At 42.8% G+C, this 17,316-nt stretch overlaps 3 protein-coding genes and 1 non-coding gene across 4 annotated transcripts; 2 read left to right on the top strand and 2 right to left on the bottom strand.

Annotated features, from left to right (window-relative positions):
- The first annotated feature begins 1,865 nt into the window (after positions 1 to 1,865).
- LOC135650294 (U2 spliceosomal RNA) lies at positions 1,866 to 2,062 on the top strand. Its single transcript, XR_010501496.1, has one exon. It is a non-coding gene; the product is annotated as a U2 spliceosomal RNA (small nuclear RNA).
- Positions 1,888 to 4,511, bottom strand: LOC103997274 (S-type anion channel SLAH2-like). Its single transcript, XM_018818475.2, has 5 exons — positions 4,353 to 4,511; positions 4,053 to 4,232; positions 2,671 to 3,921; positions 2,551 to 2,582; positions 1,888 to 2,483 (listed from the first exon to the last, which is right to left on the bottom strand). The coding sequence occupies exons 2-5, from the start codon at positions 4,221 to 4,223 to the stop codon at positions 2,180 to 2,182; spliced, it is 1,758 nt and encodes a 585-aa protein (XP_018674020.2). The 5' UTR covers positions 4,224 to 4,232; positions 4,353 to 4,511; the 3' UTR covers positions 1,888 to 2,179.
- Positions 4,512 to 5,534: 1,023 nt separating this feature from the next.
- LOC135649650 (protein ABIL1-like) lies at positions 5,535 to 8,877 on the top strand. Its single transcript, XM_065168252.1, has 8 exons — positions 5,535 to 5,842; positions 6,320 to 6,402; positions 6,856 to 7,006; positions 7,121 to 7,220; positions 7,499 to 7,583; positions 7,663 to 7,715; positions 7,803 to 7,903; positions 8,558 to 8,877. The coding sequence occupies exons 1-8, from the start codon at positions 5,756 to 5,758 to the stop codon at positions 8,714 to 8,716; spliced, it is 819 nt and encodes a 272-aa protein (XP_065024324.1). The 5' UTR covers positions 5,535 to 5,755; the 3' UTR covers positions 8,717 to 8,877.
- Positions 8,878 to 9,473: 596 nt separating this feature from the next.
- Positions 9,474 to 15,874, bottom strand: LOC135649649 (calcium-dependent protein kinase 1-like). Its single transcript, XM_065168251.1, has 8 exons — positions 15,004 to 15,874; positions 13,120 to 13,263; positions 12,887 to 13,039; positions 11,874 to 11,986; positions 11,619 to 11,795; positions 10,756 to 10,883; positions 10,569 to 10,668; positions 9,474 to 10,122 (listed from the first exon to the last, which is right to left on the bottom strand). Exons 1-8 carry the CDS (start codon positions 15,662 to 15,664, stop codon positions 10,039 to 10,041), a joined length of 1,560 nt encoding a protein of 519 aa, XP_065024323.1. The 5' UTR covers positions 15,665 to 15,874; the 3' UTR covers positions 9,474 to 10,038.
- Positions 15,875 to 17,316: the final 1,442 nt, after the last annotated feature.

The following is a 17,316-nucleotide window of genomic DNA, read 5'->3' as shown; positions in this document are numbered from 1 at the left end:
TTTTACACAGTATTATAATATTTTAATAATAACAAAAAAAGCTATAACGTAGTATAAAAATATTATAACATAATATTTTTTACAAATTTTGTAAGAACACTACAAACATAGTGTCTATTACATAATATTTATCATCCTAATATCTTCTTGCATGATATAGATTCATCACTCACCAGCACGGCAATACTATTATTGCATGATGCACAGCACAAACTATATCTTTCCCTCCTCGAACAGAAACCTTGATGGTTAAAGAATGGTGCCAAGCTTCGAGCTCACAACAATGGAAGGATTGGGATCACAAGTAATGCAGTAACAGTGAAACCTTGGCATCAAAAGAATGCACGATTGAAGTCACCATCAGAAGACCTAACCTAACTGATCCAACATATCACCAAAACTTTGGCCTCACAAGAAGATACTGCCATGGCATGGTTGAGCCAGGAAAACTGTGGATCGGCCTCAGCCAGCCATCACATCCACAGAAAGCCAAAAGCATGATAGGGGTTCGAGACACGCGCTATAGGTTATCATGCAGAATCTGGAGCTGCGGCGGTAACGTTCGTCCCCTACCTCGCACCGCCAGGGATCGGCCGCTTGCGAGGCCATCACGGCACCACCCAGCTTTTGCAGGTGGCCCTTTTGGTGTCGCTGTCGACTTTTGGACGGCTCTCGCCACCCACCAGCGTACCAAACCCAGCCCCGGGGAAAGAGCGGCCAGCAGCTAAAGTAATGGTGCGAGGGGCGGGAGCTCTCTGATGCAAAAGCCATGGCGTCCACCCTGGAATCTTGGTGGTGGAACACAACTGGCGCCGACACGGTGGCTGCTTTAGGATCCTTCGCTACCGCTAATGCCCATTACGTGCTACTGTCGTTGATGCTGATTGCCTCGTCTTTTGGCACTTCCCATGTCATCCTCCAATTGCTGATTGGACCACTGTGTTCTAATGCTGCTGTGCTAATCTAATGGCCACTTTGGACATCCGATGAAGTATTTATCGTTGGCGTAATGTCATAATTATTTAGGATCAATCATATGGATCTTTTTGCTGCTATTCAACTGTGTAAAAAGCGAGATTCCTAACTTTAATAATCATACAGATCGAGGTATTATGAAAGAAAATAACCCAATTTATTTATCACGTCAGATGGATACACAGACTTGGGGTGAGTATGATCTTTGGTATGATGAATCGGTCTATTTCTTTGTCATTTTTGTTAGATGATTTGCGCTAAAGTTACTGCCACTATGAAAGAAAGCATTATGGAAGCCTTTTTCCAGTTTATTATTTCATCTCTTGAAGAAGGAAGTCAACTTCGTGACGCCGGCAACTCCCGATTGATTCAGGATTGCAATTCGTGCATCCAAGTCAAGACTAAAGTATCTAAGCATTAATGGCTTCCTCTCTCGCTCTCTCTGCTGTCTTTCGATGAATCTGTTCCGGAGTTCTCACAGCCACACAAAGTGGGATCTTCTTTTGTCTGCTATAAACATATAATCAAAACTGTACATGCAACAGCCGACACAAGAACAAAGCAGAAGCACTATCGTCTTCACCTTCACTGCATCTCGTCGGTGGAGGAAGATGAATGAAAGCGAAAGCTGAGGAGATTACTTGTATTACTGTCGGTGATTTGCCGGAGAAAAAACGCAGTAGGCTTCTCAAAGTTGGGTCGTTCATGGAATAAGGGATTGAGATCGCCAAATCTGCTCTGTTGTGGGCTTTCTGTGTGTTGCAGTTTGGGAGCTGTTTTCGCCATCTACGAACGTTCGGACGCATCCTGATAGTCCCACATCGGTGAGCGAGGTTCAAGCGGTGAGACGAGAGCAGTATACAAGCAGGCGATGGCTACCGAGGCAAAGCATACCTTTCTCGGCCTTTTGGCTAAGATCAAGTGTAGTATCTGTTCTTATCAGTTTAATATCTGATACGTGGGCCATCGGCTCACTATGATATTAAATTAATTTCTTGTGGGGGAGGGTCCATCACGGCAGCTTGCTGCTGGGGCCCTTGCGCGTCGCCCATGCGTTGCACTACTGCACGGGCATGGCGCACCCCGACCAAGTCATCAAACCAAACATATATCGTGCTCGGGCCTGGGCCTCTCTTTTCTCTGAATTGCCTATACATGCTTTACATTTTGGAGTGCGCTACTGCACAGGGTTTTCCTATGGAACTCATGCTGCAGCTTCGACTTCGTTAATGTCCGAGTTGATCGATCGCAGATGTACAATGGACTTGCTAAATGTTGGACCTTTCCGTGTGATGGCGATGGAGATGTCGTTAGGGAAGAGGTCGCGGAGGACGAAGGCGTGCACGATGGTGGAAACGAGCAAGGCTGTGACGGTGAAGGTGGAGATGGCCGAGAACCCAACAGAGAGAGCTTGGGTGAACGCGTTCGTTACTTCCATCGAGTACCTGATGGTTGCGATCGAGAAGCCCGTCATCGGAAACGTGTATGCCCACCAAGCAAGCGAGAACCTATTGCACCAATGATCAGCGATCGATCACTCACAGAGATTTCAGAGGTAGAGCAAAAAGGAGTTACCTTAAGCCTCGGAAAAGGTTAATCCTCACAGCCTGCACAAGAACGAATTCTTCGTTTATGATCATCTTTTTGGTCGACCGGAACGAAGTAAACGAAGGTGGCATCAGGGAGAGGACTCACGAGAGAGAAATAGAGGAAGAGAGCAACGTAGTAAGCGATCCTGGATCCGTAATCGAAGTCCCCGTTGATCGTTGCCCACGCCATGGACGCAACGCTGGGAGCTGCAACGAACAGGAAGAACACCGGATGGAGCTCCCTGGGCAGCGTCACGTTCGTGGGAAGCCTCTGGTACAGAGTGACGAATAGGACGGTGTAGTGTGCCAACCCAACGGCGAAGAAGAAGATGGGACCTTCTCTGAGCCCCACGGAGGCGCCCGCCAGTGCCCCCACGAAGTTGCCTACTATGGACAGATGATTCGAAGGGTTGGCCACCTTCGACAGCCTGCGCTGGCCTCCGGACATCCACTGCCCGTAGACCTTGAGCTCGAGGCAGAAGATGGGAGCCATGAGACCAAACCAGATAGCAGCAGGGGGTTTCTCCGCCACCGACGGCGGCAATCCCTGCACCAAGAAGAGGCAGGCTATCCAGGGAGCGAAGAAGAAGTTGCCGCGGACCGGGTGGTCGTACTCTCTCCTGACCGCCTCGAAGTAGAAGATGATCTTGCACGCGTAGATGAGGGACACGGTGCTCATCAGAACCAGCGACATGCACCAGAGGGCGAGATTGACCGTCAGGCTTACGTGCAAGAAACCCACGGATGGAGATGTGGCCAACGTCTTCCACAGGATGGCTTGGCTACCGACACCCAGGCACATACCGAAGGCAGATATCGGAAACCGAAGAAGGAAAGGCCATTTCGTGTCCTCGGGAAGAACCGACACCTCCGATACCCTCAGTGTGTCTAATTCCGGTCCTTCTAAGGCATCAAAGTAGCGATCGACTGCAGGCAGAGGCTCGACTTCAACTATACAGCCATCATTCGCCTCGCAATCGTGTTCTTGAGGTCTCCCACGGAAGCTCGACAACTGCCTCTCAAATCTGCCAGACCATGTCTTGAATGGATCGAAGCGTTTGTCCCTTTGGTTATCGATCCCTGATGCTCTTCGACTCTTCCCGAGTGGTATAGGCTGACAGCGGAGCTTCCCCTGTTTAGGTTGCTCCAACTCGACGGCAGCAGAATTAGCAGGCTGAAGCACGGGTCGAGCCATCTCACTTGGTCCAGATTCGATTTGTAGTACATGAAATCCACAAGGAGAGGTTGGAAGACTTTTAGGAATAGAATATGACAGGTTGGTATCATGTTGTAATGCTGAGTTTACTGGAATGCTGGTTGCATCGGCAGGCAGATGACCGTAAGCATCTCCAGTTTCCTGGAACAAGACATGCGGTTTTAGTGAGACGATCTGGAGTTCAGATTGCCGAGAAACACAAGCTCTAAAGCATTGTGAAGAGAAGCGATCTCAGGTCCATCATTCACCAAATCAAAAACTCGGAAGCTAACCTCGCATCTTACTTTGCCACCTGCTGTTTCTCCTTGCCAATTGGTGGCAGCAGCGAGCTGAGCCTGAGAAGCAACGCCGGTGCCACACTCGATGCTGTCGAAGCCAGCAACTTTTTTAGATGCAACGCACTTGGGAAGACATGGAAGTACTTCACGGGAAACTCCTTCCATCGGGATCAACTGCACCCATATCATCAAACACAAAAAACCATAATCTAAGCAGTAGAAAACAACAAGAACTAGAGGGAGGTTTATAGCGGTTGTCTAACTAAATTTTCTCTAGGAATCATTCCTGATTACCTAAAAGGCAGTGGTCTCTTGTCAAGTGGCGACTGGCAAAGGAAGCGGTAGGATGAACCAAGCTTTCTTTGATATACAATGTATATATAGACACTGAAGATGAGACGACAGAGAGGAAAAGGAGAAAAAGAATACTTAAAAGTCATGTACTACGGCTTGAGAAGCAGCAAGTGGTCCAACGAACGAGAGGGAATGCGGCTTGAGAAGGAGACGACACTCTCTCTAGAATTCTCACCAGACTTCCTCGCCGTCGCTGTGCCCTTTCTTGACGGAAACGGAACTGCGATTGATCCAAGCGGCTGAAGTGAGAGATGGGTTATGCAGCGAACAACCACAGGAGCGATGAGCGAGGGAACGCTCGCCAGTTGTCAGAACAACTCTCCGACCGCATCTGCTGCCACCTTTGGCAACACGGTAGTACGACGTTCGAGTCGGCCATCGGCCACAGTACTCGAAAAGAGACGTTCATCTGTCGATTTAGCCCATAAGTTTTTCGTGGCTGTGAATCACCAGAATCCATAATACAAAGGTTCATCGTTTTACTCTCTCTCTCTCTCTCTCTCTCAAAGTGCAATCTATACCTTAACGTGACAGTATGAAGACACGCCTCCAGAAGCAGCGAGCTAATGCCATCGGAGCTCAACAGCCAGCCGAATTGAAACCAAAACGGACCTCGTTGGATGATCGCGAGTCGATTTCGGATTTCATAGCGCATCGAGAACAAAAGCGAGCATCTTCTACCGACTTGGTCGGTGTCAGTGAGTAGGACCCACCCTTATTCCAGCGAGAGTTTGCTGGATGACAACGGCAGGTGTCCTCATTAGTGCCTTCTAAAGCCTGCCAACACTTAGTTATGGTCGTGATAGGATTAATTGCATGTTAGTAACATCATCAATTTATGCTAATTCATTTATCCTAATATTATCAATTTTATCAATAAAAATATAAAAATAAAAGATAAACAAATAATTTAACGTTCTAATTAATAATGATGGATGACATATATATATATATATATATATATATATATATATATATATATATATATATATATATATTCCATCCCTTTTTTTTAATCGTGATGGAGTTGATTTATTCGTTCGATTCGAGTCGTTGGTTCCGAACTCTCTGCTTTACGATCCGCGCTAATGCAGATCTCGACGACGAGGAACGGTGGGTACGTATTCTCGCCTTCCCAGGAAAAGATCCAACAACCCGTTTCCCGGTATCGCTTCGCCGGCATCGAGCCCCACCTCTCCGCTGCTCTCTTAAACGGCCACTCCCCCGTCCGTAAGCAAAGAACGCATCCCGCACAAAGCGAAGATATTGTAGTGACCTAATTACTCCCACTTCCTTTTCGATCGCTCCATCGCCGGTGCGGCAGCAGGAGGAGGTGGTGGAGGATGCAGCAACGGCGGCCGGAGAACGGTGCCATGACCTTCGACGAGGTCTCCATGGAGAGGAGCAAGAGCTTCGTCATGGCTATGCAGGTCCTTCCCCTCCTCTTCTCTCCATCCGCGTCCTTTGCCTCCGCCTCCGGTTCTGATCCGCTTCGTTTCTGCTTGATCCTTTTCGTTGCTCCTTCGTTTGATCAGGTGCGGTTGCTAGGGTTTCTGTTTCCGCGAGTCCCTACGATTTCTTGCTGTGCGGGTTTTCAGGTTTTGTGCCATCTGAGAACATGAGGTATTTTTGTGTTTGGTATCGGGACAAATTCGCCTTTACTTGGTGATGACCATCTAATTCGATGTTGCTTCGAACTTGTTATGTTCTTCTAGTGATATAATTGACGGGGTTAAAGGTCTGGCATAATCTGCTGAAGTTTGTTGTGCTTTGAGTTCAGATAACGAGAGCAAAGTTTCGTTCTTGCATCGATTTTTGGATTATTATTATTATTTTTCTGGAAATGTGTTTTTAGATCATCCCAACATCTATTGATGAGGAAATAATCTGCTACTGGCTAAATGCAGGAACTCAAGAACCTGAGACCTCAACTTTACTCTGCTGCTGAGTACTGTGAAAAGTCTTACCTTCGCAGTGAGCAGAAACAAATGTAAGGTTTTCTTCTCTGGGCGAAATCTTCTGCACACTTTATTACTATACCTCATCTATTATTTTCTTACAGACTGCTATGCCAGCTTTGGTTGAATTTTATGTCCTAAATAGACTTATCTTCTAGCTACCGTAGTGAAATATCGAATATGGTAATAAGTGCTTGAGGATGTGTTTTCCTGTGGAAAATGTTGAGATGAGACTTTAATTAGGGAAAAGTGTTAACTGGGCTTTCACGCACAGTTTCATATTGCATTTTCCCAAAGGGGGCTTTATTAGGAAAAAGATGTTAAAGTTGTGAGCCATTGTTGCTGACATTTTCATAGCTCGTTAATGGTGGATATCATGAATCTAGTGTGTAACTTACAGATTTTCATTTGCTATGGTCAATTTTTCTAGCTCTAATTGCGAATATTTTTATGATTCATCTTTGAAGTTAGAGCAATTTTTGTAGGGTATTAGATAATCTAAAAAGTTATGCTGTCCGAGCCATTGTGAATGCTGTAGATCATCTTGGCACTGTTGCCTATAAACTGACGGACCTGTTTGAACAACAACTTCTTGATGCATCAACGATGGAGATGAAGATTTCATGTTTGAATCAGGTATATATTCTCTGGTGAAATGATTTCATGTTTGAATCGGGTATATATTCTCTGGTAAAATGATAGCACCCCTAACAAGTCTTACAGAGTTGATTCTTGCTGTTTTCATTTCAGCAAAATTTTACTTGCCAAGCTTATGGCGATAAAGATGGTCTTAGTCAGCATCAAACGCCAGCAAGAACCTTGAGACATCACAAGCATTACATTTTGCCAAGTATGCTTTAGGATGATAATGTGTACTTTCTTTTTTTGGAATGATGAGATCACGTACACCACCTTCTTTTTAATTACCCAAGCCGGACTCTGTTAGTCAAACTTGCTGAATAGTTGATGGATGCCCGCAGATGGCAATGTAAAACCTTCCGAAGCAAAATCTCACTCTCATGCTTCAAGTCTCTAGTTATGCATTTGTTACATTCTTTCTTTTTTTTGGATTATATTTTCATGTGTATCAAATGTTGCTGCCTAATGAGATATTTTATCTCCATTTAGGCCAATATGCATCAAATATGCTTTCCTGGCACGTAGCTTCAGAAGCCAATTCTGCAGCAACTGGGGATCCCCTTGCAGCACCATGGCAAGCTTCTGAATCTTCTTCCCCTGTAAACCCCTGCTGATGTTAACTTATCCTAAACATTGTTTTGATATTTGTGCAGCACAAGAGGTGTTAAGTGTTACAAAGTAAATTCTGAAGTCTTCCATCTTTTAGGTATCTTCGTTCATTGATTCTTTCTAGATAAGATGCACCGATATGACTCAAAGCTATTTTCTAATGATGAGGCCACACAAATTTTAGTTGCAGAAGACCCTGCTGCATCACTGCCCTTGTCAGCTCCTCTCCGTGCAACTAGTGGAAATGTGATTTTCGACATGATTCCAAACAAATCTGCTTCGATGGTAAATTTCATATCACTCGGTGTCATGGACCTAATCTGTGGCTTTGAAGAAATCGTTAACATATACTGTATTCTTAAAGTTTGAATAGGTATAATAATTGATGCGACATTAAACCACTAAATACTCGGGAGATCTAAGACTCTACTGCTACTGCATCCCACCTGAAGTTGTATGCACTGTGAATGATAAGATAGGCTACATTAGTCATTCAGTCCAAACGTCTGTCCACATGCATTATGACACCAAGTTAACTGCTCTTCCATGTGTTTCATAAATGTCCTAAAATATGTTAGTTCTTTTGCCCAAGTAGTGGAACGAATATTCATTGCACATCTTGTTATCTCTTAATAAATCATTCAAAAGTTCTTGCGACAGCAGGAAGCCATGAACATGTATGTAATTTCACGAACGATAGAACATGTTTTAAGTTTTATATAAGATATGACCATTCAATAAACAGGGATTCATGTGCATTCCATCCTCATGAAAAGGTATATAATCCAACTTCACCAGTAACTTGATCCTTCTATGTGATTTTACCGAATTATTGAGACTAACAGAACTTGTTGTTACGATTTGCTTTCCTTTTTTGCATACTGACCATCTGAACTATTTCTGTGCCTATGTTTACACGATCAATTTGTATCTTGTCAGGGTTCTTTGAAGTCTCCAAAACCTATTTCAGCAATCAAATCCTTCGACAGTCCTGGTAGACGTGAGATCTGTAGGCCTCCTGGTCGCAGTAAGAGCATGTTGTCGGCATTTTTCAACAAAAACAAAACCTTCAAAACAAGAAAGGTCTCAGTCTCCTGATCAAAGGTCTCATCGCCTGGACTTTCATACGGCATGGTTATTTTATGCTGAATCTCTATCTCCGTGTCTTGGTGAAGCAGCCAGTGTTGTGTATAATCTTTCGTTTGCTGAAAGTACACCTGCAACTAGAACCCGTAATATATCATCAGTGTTGAAGTTGATGTCAGGTCTTCCAATTTTTTGATGAGCTTAGGGTTTTATTCATACGATTTTATTTCTGTTTTTCCCGCTATAGACAACTGGCCATATATTATTTGGTGATAATGACCAAATCTTCGTGTATGCTTGGATGGCATTCGAAATTTCGAACTGCCAATGTCCACTAGCTTTGAGATGATCAAGGCATTCATTCAGGTCCCTTTCAAGGATTGTGAGTTCAAATTCTCTTGTAATGTCTCCAGTGAGACATCGATGCCTCGTTGTATTCTTACATGAGCGATAGATCTTAGATTTAAATCCCTAGCCGAATCATCTGCAACTTGGGGAATAAATAATAGCCTTTGGTGTTCCTCAACAAACTTGCAAAGAACAAAGGACCTATGAGTTCCAAGAAAAGCCCTATAAACCATGGGATTCAATGTTAAACCACTTCTAAAGAGATCGAATTCACAAATGTTTCAATAATCCTTATAGCTTCATAATAAAAGGGCATCAACCTTAAACTCTCTATCCGCTATCCCAGCAATCGATATTGTGAATTTTGTTTTCCTGCTTCTGTTCCTATACATAGCAGCAACATAGTAAAATCAGCTACAAGTGGAACAAAAAACATCATTGGAATTTGTTGATAATGAGTTCTATTTTACAGCAAATATGTTTTAAAAAAAAGACTGATATTCTTTCCCCTCACAAGTTTATCATTTTCTGTTGATCCCACAAACATTACATCCGGTGGCGATTGACGCTAACAGTATTTTTGTAATACTTAATAAAGCTAATAGCATTCAGTTGGCAACCAAAAGTCCCAATCATTATCCATGAAGAACTAATTCAAGCAATTCCAAAGGCCAAAAGAAGAGGCGGAAGGACTTGAGAAGGACTTGACTACGCTACCATTCGTTGCACATACCACACCGAAAATACTGTCCCCTGCCATAGTATAAGTTTCACTTGATCTTTTGCATATGGCTGAATCTTAGAAGCTGCACCGCAACTATATTACACCGGAAACCAAACTCCTCTCTACTAGAAAATGAATTCCTTCAGCAGATGATGCAACTCCTCACTGCTCTCTCTCTCTCTCTCTCTCTCTTTCTTCTTTCAAGAACAGTGATAAGATGAGCACGATCTAACTTAATTATCATACTGGCAAAAGAAAAGCCTTATTTACGTCTCCTGGTACGTATGGGTTCTGAACTGTCTTTTCTCATCATAGTCGCAAACTCCTCGTAGTTAATTCTTCCATCCTGCACCATGCATGATGAGTAACTGATTAAAAGACTGTAAAGCATATGACGTCTATGACTTGTGATCCTTCCAGATCCATAATAGCAAAACTAGAGTACGGTATTTTTGTCTTTTATCATTTCTAACATCTAGTTCAGGCAACCTCATGCCGTCTTTTAATAGTTTTTCCTGGTCTCAAGACATGGAAGAAGCGAAACTATAACTAAACATGATATCAATTGGCATCTAGAAGGAAAGAACTAATTAATAAATCAGTTTTCATCATTCCACACAATAGTAGCCTCCAGCTTACTGAAGATGATAATGCAATGCATGCAGCCTGGGACAGTCAAACTTGTGTGTTCTAAAAGGCGTTCCTAAACCTAGAAAAGAGCTCAGAATGTGAAAGGGCTAAACTTGAATCGAAACTTTTACTTACTAAGAAGGAGCATGTGAATTATCTTACCCTGTCTGTGTCAACTTCTGTGATTATCTCTTTTATTGTTTTCTCATCACCCATGTTATACTTCTTGAGAGCTTGCTCCAATTCCTCGACTGTGATGTACCTATGCAAGAGAAGATGACAAATAAATTTAACTGCTCATTTGCATTGAAAACTGAACAACATTTGATTCATGTAAGGATGAGGTCACCCGCTCTTGTCTTCATCAAAATACTCAAATGCTCTGTACAAATGGTCTTCCTTTTCCATTCTATTCATGTGCATCGTAGCTGTTATAAATTCAATATAATCAATGCTTCCATTTCCATCTACATCAGCCTGTCAGGAAAAAATAGGTTATCTTAGGAGCTACACTGCATTTAATCTTGGAGCAACAGCAGGTCCTAAGAAAAATGTATCGACAGTTGATAACAAGAAGGTTAGTTGCTTCTTTGGGGAAGCCTTTACTTCTGTTGCATATCTGTTATTGACCTGTGACTGATAACCAAGACATACCTAAATGCATAAAGCAAGATAATGTGAATTACATGTCCAACTATATCAGATCCACAACAGATTGTGCAGAATCAACCCACATTTCAGATAAGTTCTTTAAAGTCAGAACCCAATGCATAAAGCAACAAAATGGTGAACCCTGAAATACTTTGGTTATCGTTGTGGTTCCATAATGTTGTCATCATGGAACATAAAGCAGATAACCAGAAACATGTTTTCAGTAATTCTGGCAATAGAAGCTGCCTATCTTGTAAAAGGATGACGAATCAGATGGCACAAATGAAAGCCTTAATTCACCGGTCAGGAAATCATAATATGTGAAATGTCTTTTCAAGCACTGGCTAACTAGTTTTTGGTCTCTATACTAGCTTCAATGAAACTCTCATCAATGAATTTACTACATCAAAGCTTGTCTTCATGCTTAAATTCACAAATTTATACAACAGAATTTCATTAAATGCTTATGCCCATTGTCCAAGAAGATAGTCAACCAAGAAAGAAAACCACAACCAAAGTTTTTAAGTGATTTTGCAAAGAAAAGGCAAGAAAGGGACATACTGCCTCCATCAGCTGTCTGACTTCAGATTCAGAAATCTTGATGCCCAAATTGCCCAATTTCGGTAGTCCTGCTTTTAATTCTTCATAAGTTATAGTCCCACTATTGTCAGTGTCGATAGATTTGAACATCTCTTTCAAACCCATGATTTCGTCCTCTGACAAGCTTTCTGCTATGACCTAAACAACAATATGTGATGGTGAGCATTTAAGATAATTATCCATGTAGATTCAGAAGAAAATGTAAGGAAACCTTACCTTCAGTGCCACTTTCTTAAGCTTGTTCATGGCCCTGAACTGCTTCATTCTATTCAAAACTGTAAGATCAAGCGGCTTATCAGGTGCACCATCTTCTCTCATCCATGGATGGTCTGCAGACACTCTCAACTGTCAAACCGAGTGAATTAATGCTGATAACATGTGAGCGAGTAAACTTCCAAGCATGGTTTGCAATACCGTATCATACCGCTCGGTACAGGCGGTACATATCGATCCGATAGAGGACCGATATGAGCGGTATATCGGCACACCTTAGTGTACCGTATGTCGATATGCTCGGTACATACCATACCGATAGTTGATCGGCACACCAATACGGTATGGTATTCAGAACCTTTCCAAGGAGACTATGAAGCAGATATTTATCTGGATTAAACACTGTTAAATATGAACCCATCTTTGAAAACTACCATTAAGACATGTAAACGGATGCAAGAGAGACATCTAGATAACCGTGCAACCACAAGCAAAGGTAGAAAAGATTGTTTTTACTGTGGTGCATCATTCAACAAAATATTTAGTCAAAAATTTGTGAAGTTATCGGAATGATCAGAAATCATAAATGATGGAGGTCACACTAAACATCATTTGGCATCTTGATGGAGAATATTGTAGAGTTTTATCAATATGATTAATATGTTGCCGCCATCATCTCCATCTCTCCTTGTCTGGAGCTAATGAATAAAGTTTTGTGAAATTTTGTAGAACAAGAAATGGAATTTAAAACCGAACTCAGATGAAACAGTAGCAGCCAATTTATCCAAGAATGAGTTAAAATTTTAATATAACATGACCTTACATGCAGCAGAACTCAACAGAACTAATGCACCAATGTCATTTAATCACTACCTGATACTTGAGAACTAGTAAATAGTAATGCACCGACTTTATTGGTCATGGCCGTTTAGTGGAATGCACAAACTTGGTGCAGGAGACATGTAATCTTAGGTATTGAAATTCAATTTATTAATGAGATGAAAGTTAAAGCTTACTGAGAATTTCAGCAGCAGTAAGTCGCTCCTTTGGATCTGCTCTAAGCATCTTTCTGACCAATTCTTTAGCACCAAAAGATATAGAAGGCCATGGATCAGATGAGAAATCAATTTGGCCATGCAATACAGCATCGAATATACCCTCCTCGTTTTCTGCATAAATGAAAAAGTAAATTCTTCAACTGACTTTACTCATGTTTGGACGATTCATTTATCCTGACAACTCCACAAACCTGCCCAAAAAGGAGGGACACCAGAAAGAAGGATGTAAAGTATAACTCCAGCACTCCAAATATCAGCTTCTGCTCCATAACGGCGTCGCAATACCTCAGGAGCAACATAATATGCACTTCCAACAAGATCTTTAAATATTTCTCCTGCACATCCCAATTGGTTATTTCGGACACTGTTATGCAAGATCATTTAAGAACAAAAAAGGCATTCGACAAGGTTTCTTTCACATAGAGATTAATTTCACATGTTTCCCCATGAACTTTATTTTTTTAAGAACACACCAAAGACCAACATATATAAACAGGATTTGAATATTTATGCATGTCTCAGGGACCAATGAACTCCATCAGTCAGTAGTACCGATAACAATAAGTTTAATATAGAATCTGAAAATTAGAAAAAAATGAAATTAAAAAGATTTAGAAACACATGAATTCATTACAATGTTAAGACATGTTTAAACATTGGACTTGAGAAATGTGGCTTAGCTTCGGTTGGATTTTGTTGATGCTTGCAAAATCAAAGGGGGAAGCTCGTTTGGGATAAAGAGGTTAAAACCCAGAAAGTCAAATTCAAGTGGTAAAATCTTTGAAAGAAAAGCTGCAAGGTCCGATAACAAAAGTACCTCAAGGGGAGAAATTTTGGGGATTTTATTTTAGGAGGGAGGTGACAAGGTGTTAGCTCATCTTCTGTCTCCTTCCGTTTCTCTTTCTCCTTTTTTTCTTCTTTTCCGTCCTCCATGCTACCAAGATATATTTAGTCCTTGTTATTTCTGACTAATTCATTGAAACAATGGTCAGAAATTGATCGGTCACAATTGAATACCCTTCATTTCTGGTCAATAAATACCAACTTCCAGATCTCATTAGCCTATCTGTTTACGAAATGCTAAGTTCAACTAATTTTAGTTAATATTGCTTGAATCCAACAATTTCTAAAACATCCAATGCTCCAAATTGGCCAATTTAAACAAATTGACCTAATTGGGTTTGGGATTAAAGAAAAAACTTTCAATTGTAGATTATGCATCACATAGGTAATCATGGAATGAAAATATTTGATCAACAACAAGTTAAGGCACTAGCTAAAACAAATTAATAACATTTCTTAGATGGTCAATTATACAAGAAAAGTTAAATGAGAGGATGAGAAAGAGAGGGTATGTTATATTCATATAGAGCTCAATCCGTATCAACACATTCTGTGTAGCAAAATGCAGATCAGAATGAGCAGTTATTATGGATGCACTTGCATAATCATCCACTCAGAAGCCAAAGTGGATAAATCTTATCCAGCCAACTTTTAGCCTTTATTACTCAGATCTTGGAAACAAGCAGCACCTTTTCTTTCCATCCATTCTTGAAAGCGTTCTTTCTACCTTAATACTGAGCAAATTTAATCCACTGAATCAAGAAATCAAATCATGCATAGGACAAAGACATCACAGCATGGCATGACATCCACTGTCCGGTGCTCTCTCCAATTATAGTTGGATCCACCCACTATTATGTTTGGTTGGACCGAAGGCAACGCGAGCAGGGAACTGCGACGGCTGTTCCCATGCCCAGCACATATCACAAGTAACAAAGGATGTGTGGAAGATGGTTTGGCACAGTCCTCCATCCATCTCAATACTCCATCGCTCTCTAACTTAGTATCAGACCGATACATCCTCGTCAATCAAAAATCAAGTGATGTAAGAGTTCCAAGGTCGACGAGGAACAAGTTGTTCCTGCGATAAGCAATCTACTATGTTCAAAGACTCGTACTTCGATGCGATATTACTTGTTGACTGGTCGTATTTTTGGTTTCTTGGGTTCGAAGAATAACTATTAGTAGACTAATTAGCAGATCAATGGGAGGAGAAAGCGTCGTCTATTTACCGGGCTTGAAGAACACGGAGAGCCCAAAATCGGTGGCCTTGAGCGGCGAACTCTCTCTCTTGTTCAAGAACAAGAAGTTCTCCGGCTTGAGATCCCGATGCATCACGCCCATGGAGTGGCAGGCGTGGACGACGTTAACGATCTCTCGGCAGAGTGCGGCGGCCGCTCGCTCCGAGTAGTGGCCCTTGGAGATGATCCTATCGAACAGCTCCCCGCCCTCGCAGATCTCCATCACGAGGTTGACCGAGTGCCGGTCCTCGTAGGCCCCCTTGAGCTCGACGATGTTGCGGTGGCCGGTGAGGTGGTGCATGATCTGAATCTCGCGGCGGACGTCGTCGAGGTCATCCTGACGGACTAGCTTCCGGGTGGCGATGGACTTGCAGGCGAACTGCTTCGTGGTCCCCCGGTGGGTGACGAGGTAGGTCACCCCAAACTGGCCGCGGCCGAGCTCCCGGCCGAAGGTGTAGGTGGCGCGGACGTCCTCCATGGGCCGGCCGAGAACGCGCCCGACGTCGGATGGGATCGGGCGGGGAACGATGGGTCCGGGTGATCTGGGGGCGGCGACGGCGGCAGGGAGTTTGGGGCGGGGGCGTGGAGGGGTAGGGCGATCTGGCAAGGGGGACGGAGGCTCCTTGTGGCGGCGTGACGTGCGGTTGCCCATTGAGGGTTCTTGTTTTCCCCTCCTCTCCTCTCGTTGGTGGGGTTTAGATCGGTGGCTTGAGAGAGAGCCAGCTCTGATCTGATTTGTTTTGCTTTAAGGAGAGAAGAAGAGGATCAAGCGAGTGGGGGTTTTTAAAGCGGAAAAGGAGTCAGCGAGCGGACGAAGCCGGTGGCGGAGGACGCAGCACGGAAGCGTCAGACGACGAAGGAACGCGGAAGCAGGGTTGACCGGCCACAGTAAGAAAACCGGTACTGACCAAACGCCGTTTCCGGACCGCGAAACGGTGCCTTCTATTGCTTCCCAGCCTCTTCGTACCCACTTCACCTACCCACCTTACGATTGCCCCCAGAGGTGGAGCCCACCCGGGACCCAGCTTCAGATCCACTATTCAACCACAGGGACGATACCGCGACGCTCACTGACGGTTCGTTTTGACTTCTTACATCTGATACGGAATCCGCGTGAGACGACCGGAGACGGATTAATCGCCGCGCCTCCGTCATCCTCCCCGCGCCCAAACGAACCCCACCCACTCAGTGAGCCGATCGGACCGTGGCGGCCATCAATACGTTGACGCTCTCACACGTGCGATGCGCGTCTCGCTTTGATCACCAGAGCAACAAAGCTCGCCTCGCACGCGTGATTATTAAATGGACGTATTGCCTTCTTTACGACAGACATTGTTTTGTACGTGATGATACATTGTACCTGATAACAATGTCTTGTACGTAATAAGCTTGTCCACTAAGGAGCTCAGAAATGTGCGAGTCAATTCAACGTATCAACAGTTGCGCTACGTGCTCGTCATTTCAGATTTAATGAATTCTCACGTGTATCACGTGCATTCTAAATTTTGTGTCATGGTCATTGTGAACATGCCATACTTGAATCCAGCGGCATGACATCAATCGTGGCTTGGTGTTGAATCGTAAGTATCGACAAATCGATAACTATTGTTACACGTCTTGCAGAATTCTTATTACACTATATATTGCAGCTAATATATATATATATATGATGGTATAGTAAAAAGGAGAATTATGTGAGACTTATCAATTCCTAGTGGATTAAAGAGGTTCGGATCACACTAATTAAGATTAGTGATAGCTCTTATTAGATAATATTAGGTAGTGTCTATCGTGGGACCCAGAATGCTTCGATAAGACTACACTTATTCCCATATTGATTGGATGTTCCCGACTACCTTTGCCCATGAGATATGATAAATTTGAATTTAGTATCATGTTGATTTGATGTATAACTATTTTGATGTGTCTGAAATGACTGAGGGTGACGTCATGACTTTGGACAGTGGAGGTCATGGATGGGCAACGAGTTCCTCAGACGGAGGTGGCAAGAGGCGGGGCAAAGGCGACAATTGACAGGGTGAACGCAAGGTTGGAAAAATAAGGAGCAATAAAAAAAGAAAAAATGGAGTGTTAATTGGAAAAATAATAATAAGAGGTATTTTTAAAAGAATTTGCTATTTAAAAAATAAATTAATAAAATAATAAGATATCTTTATAGAGAGATAAATATAGGGGAAAAAAGATTATCAATATATAAGATATAATTAGAGAGAATGGGAAATAAACCCGGAAAGAGACATTAAAAACAAAGAAGAAAAGAAGGAAGAAATCCAAAGCAAACTG

Source organism: Musa acuminata, chromosome BXJ3-9, assembly GCF_036884655.1.
Source record: "Musa acuminata AAA Group cultivar baxijiao chromosome BXJ3-9, Cavendish_Baxijiao_AAA, whole genome shotgun sequence".
NCBI lineage: Eukaryota > Viridiplantae > Streptophyta > Magnoliopsida > Zingiberales > Musaceae > Musa > Musa acuminata.
Note: the sequence above shows the minus strand (reverse complement) of the source record. Positions and strands in the feature narration are given on the sequence as shown.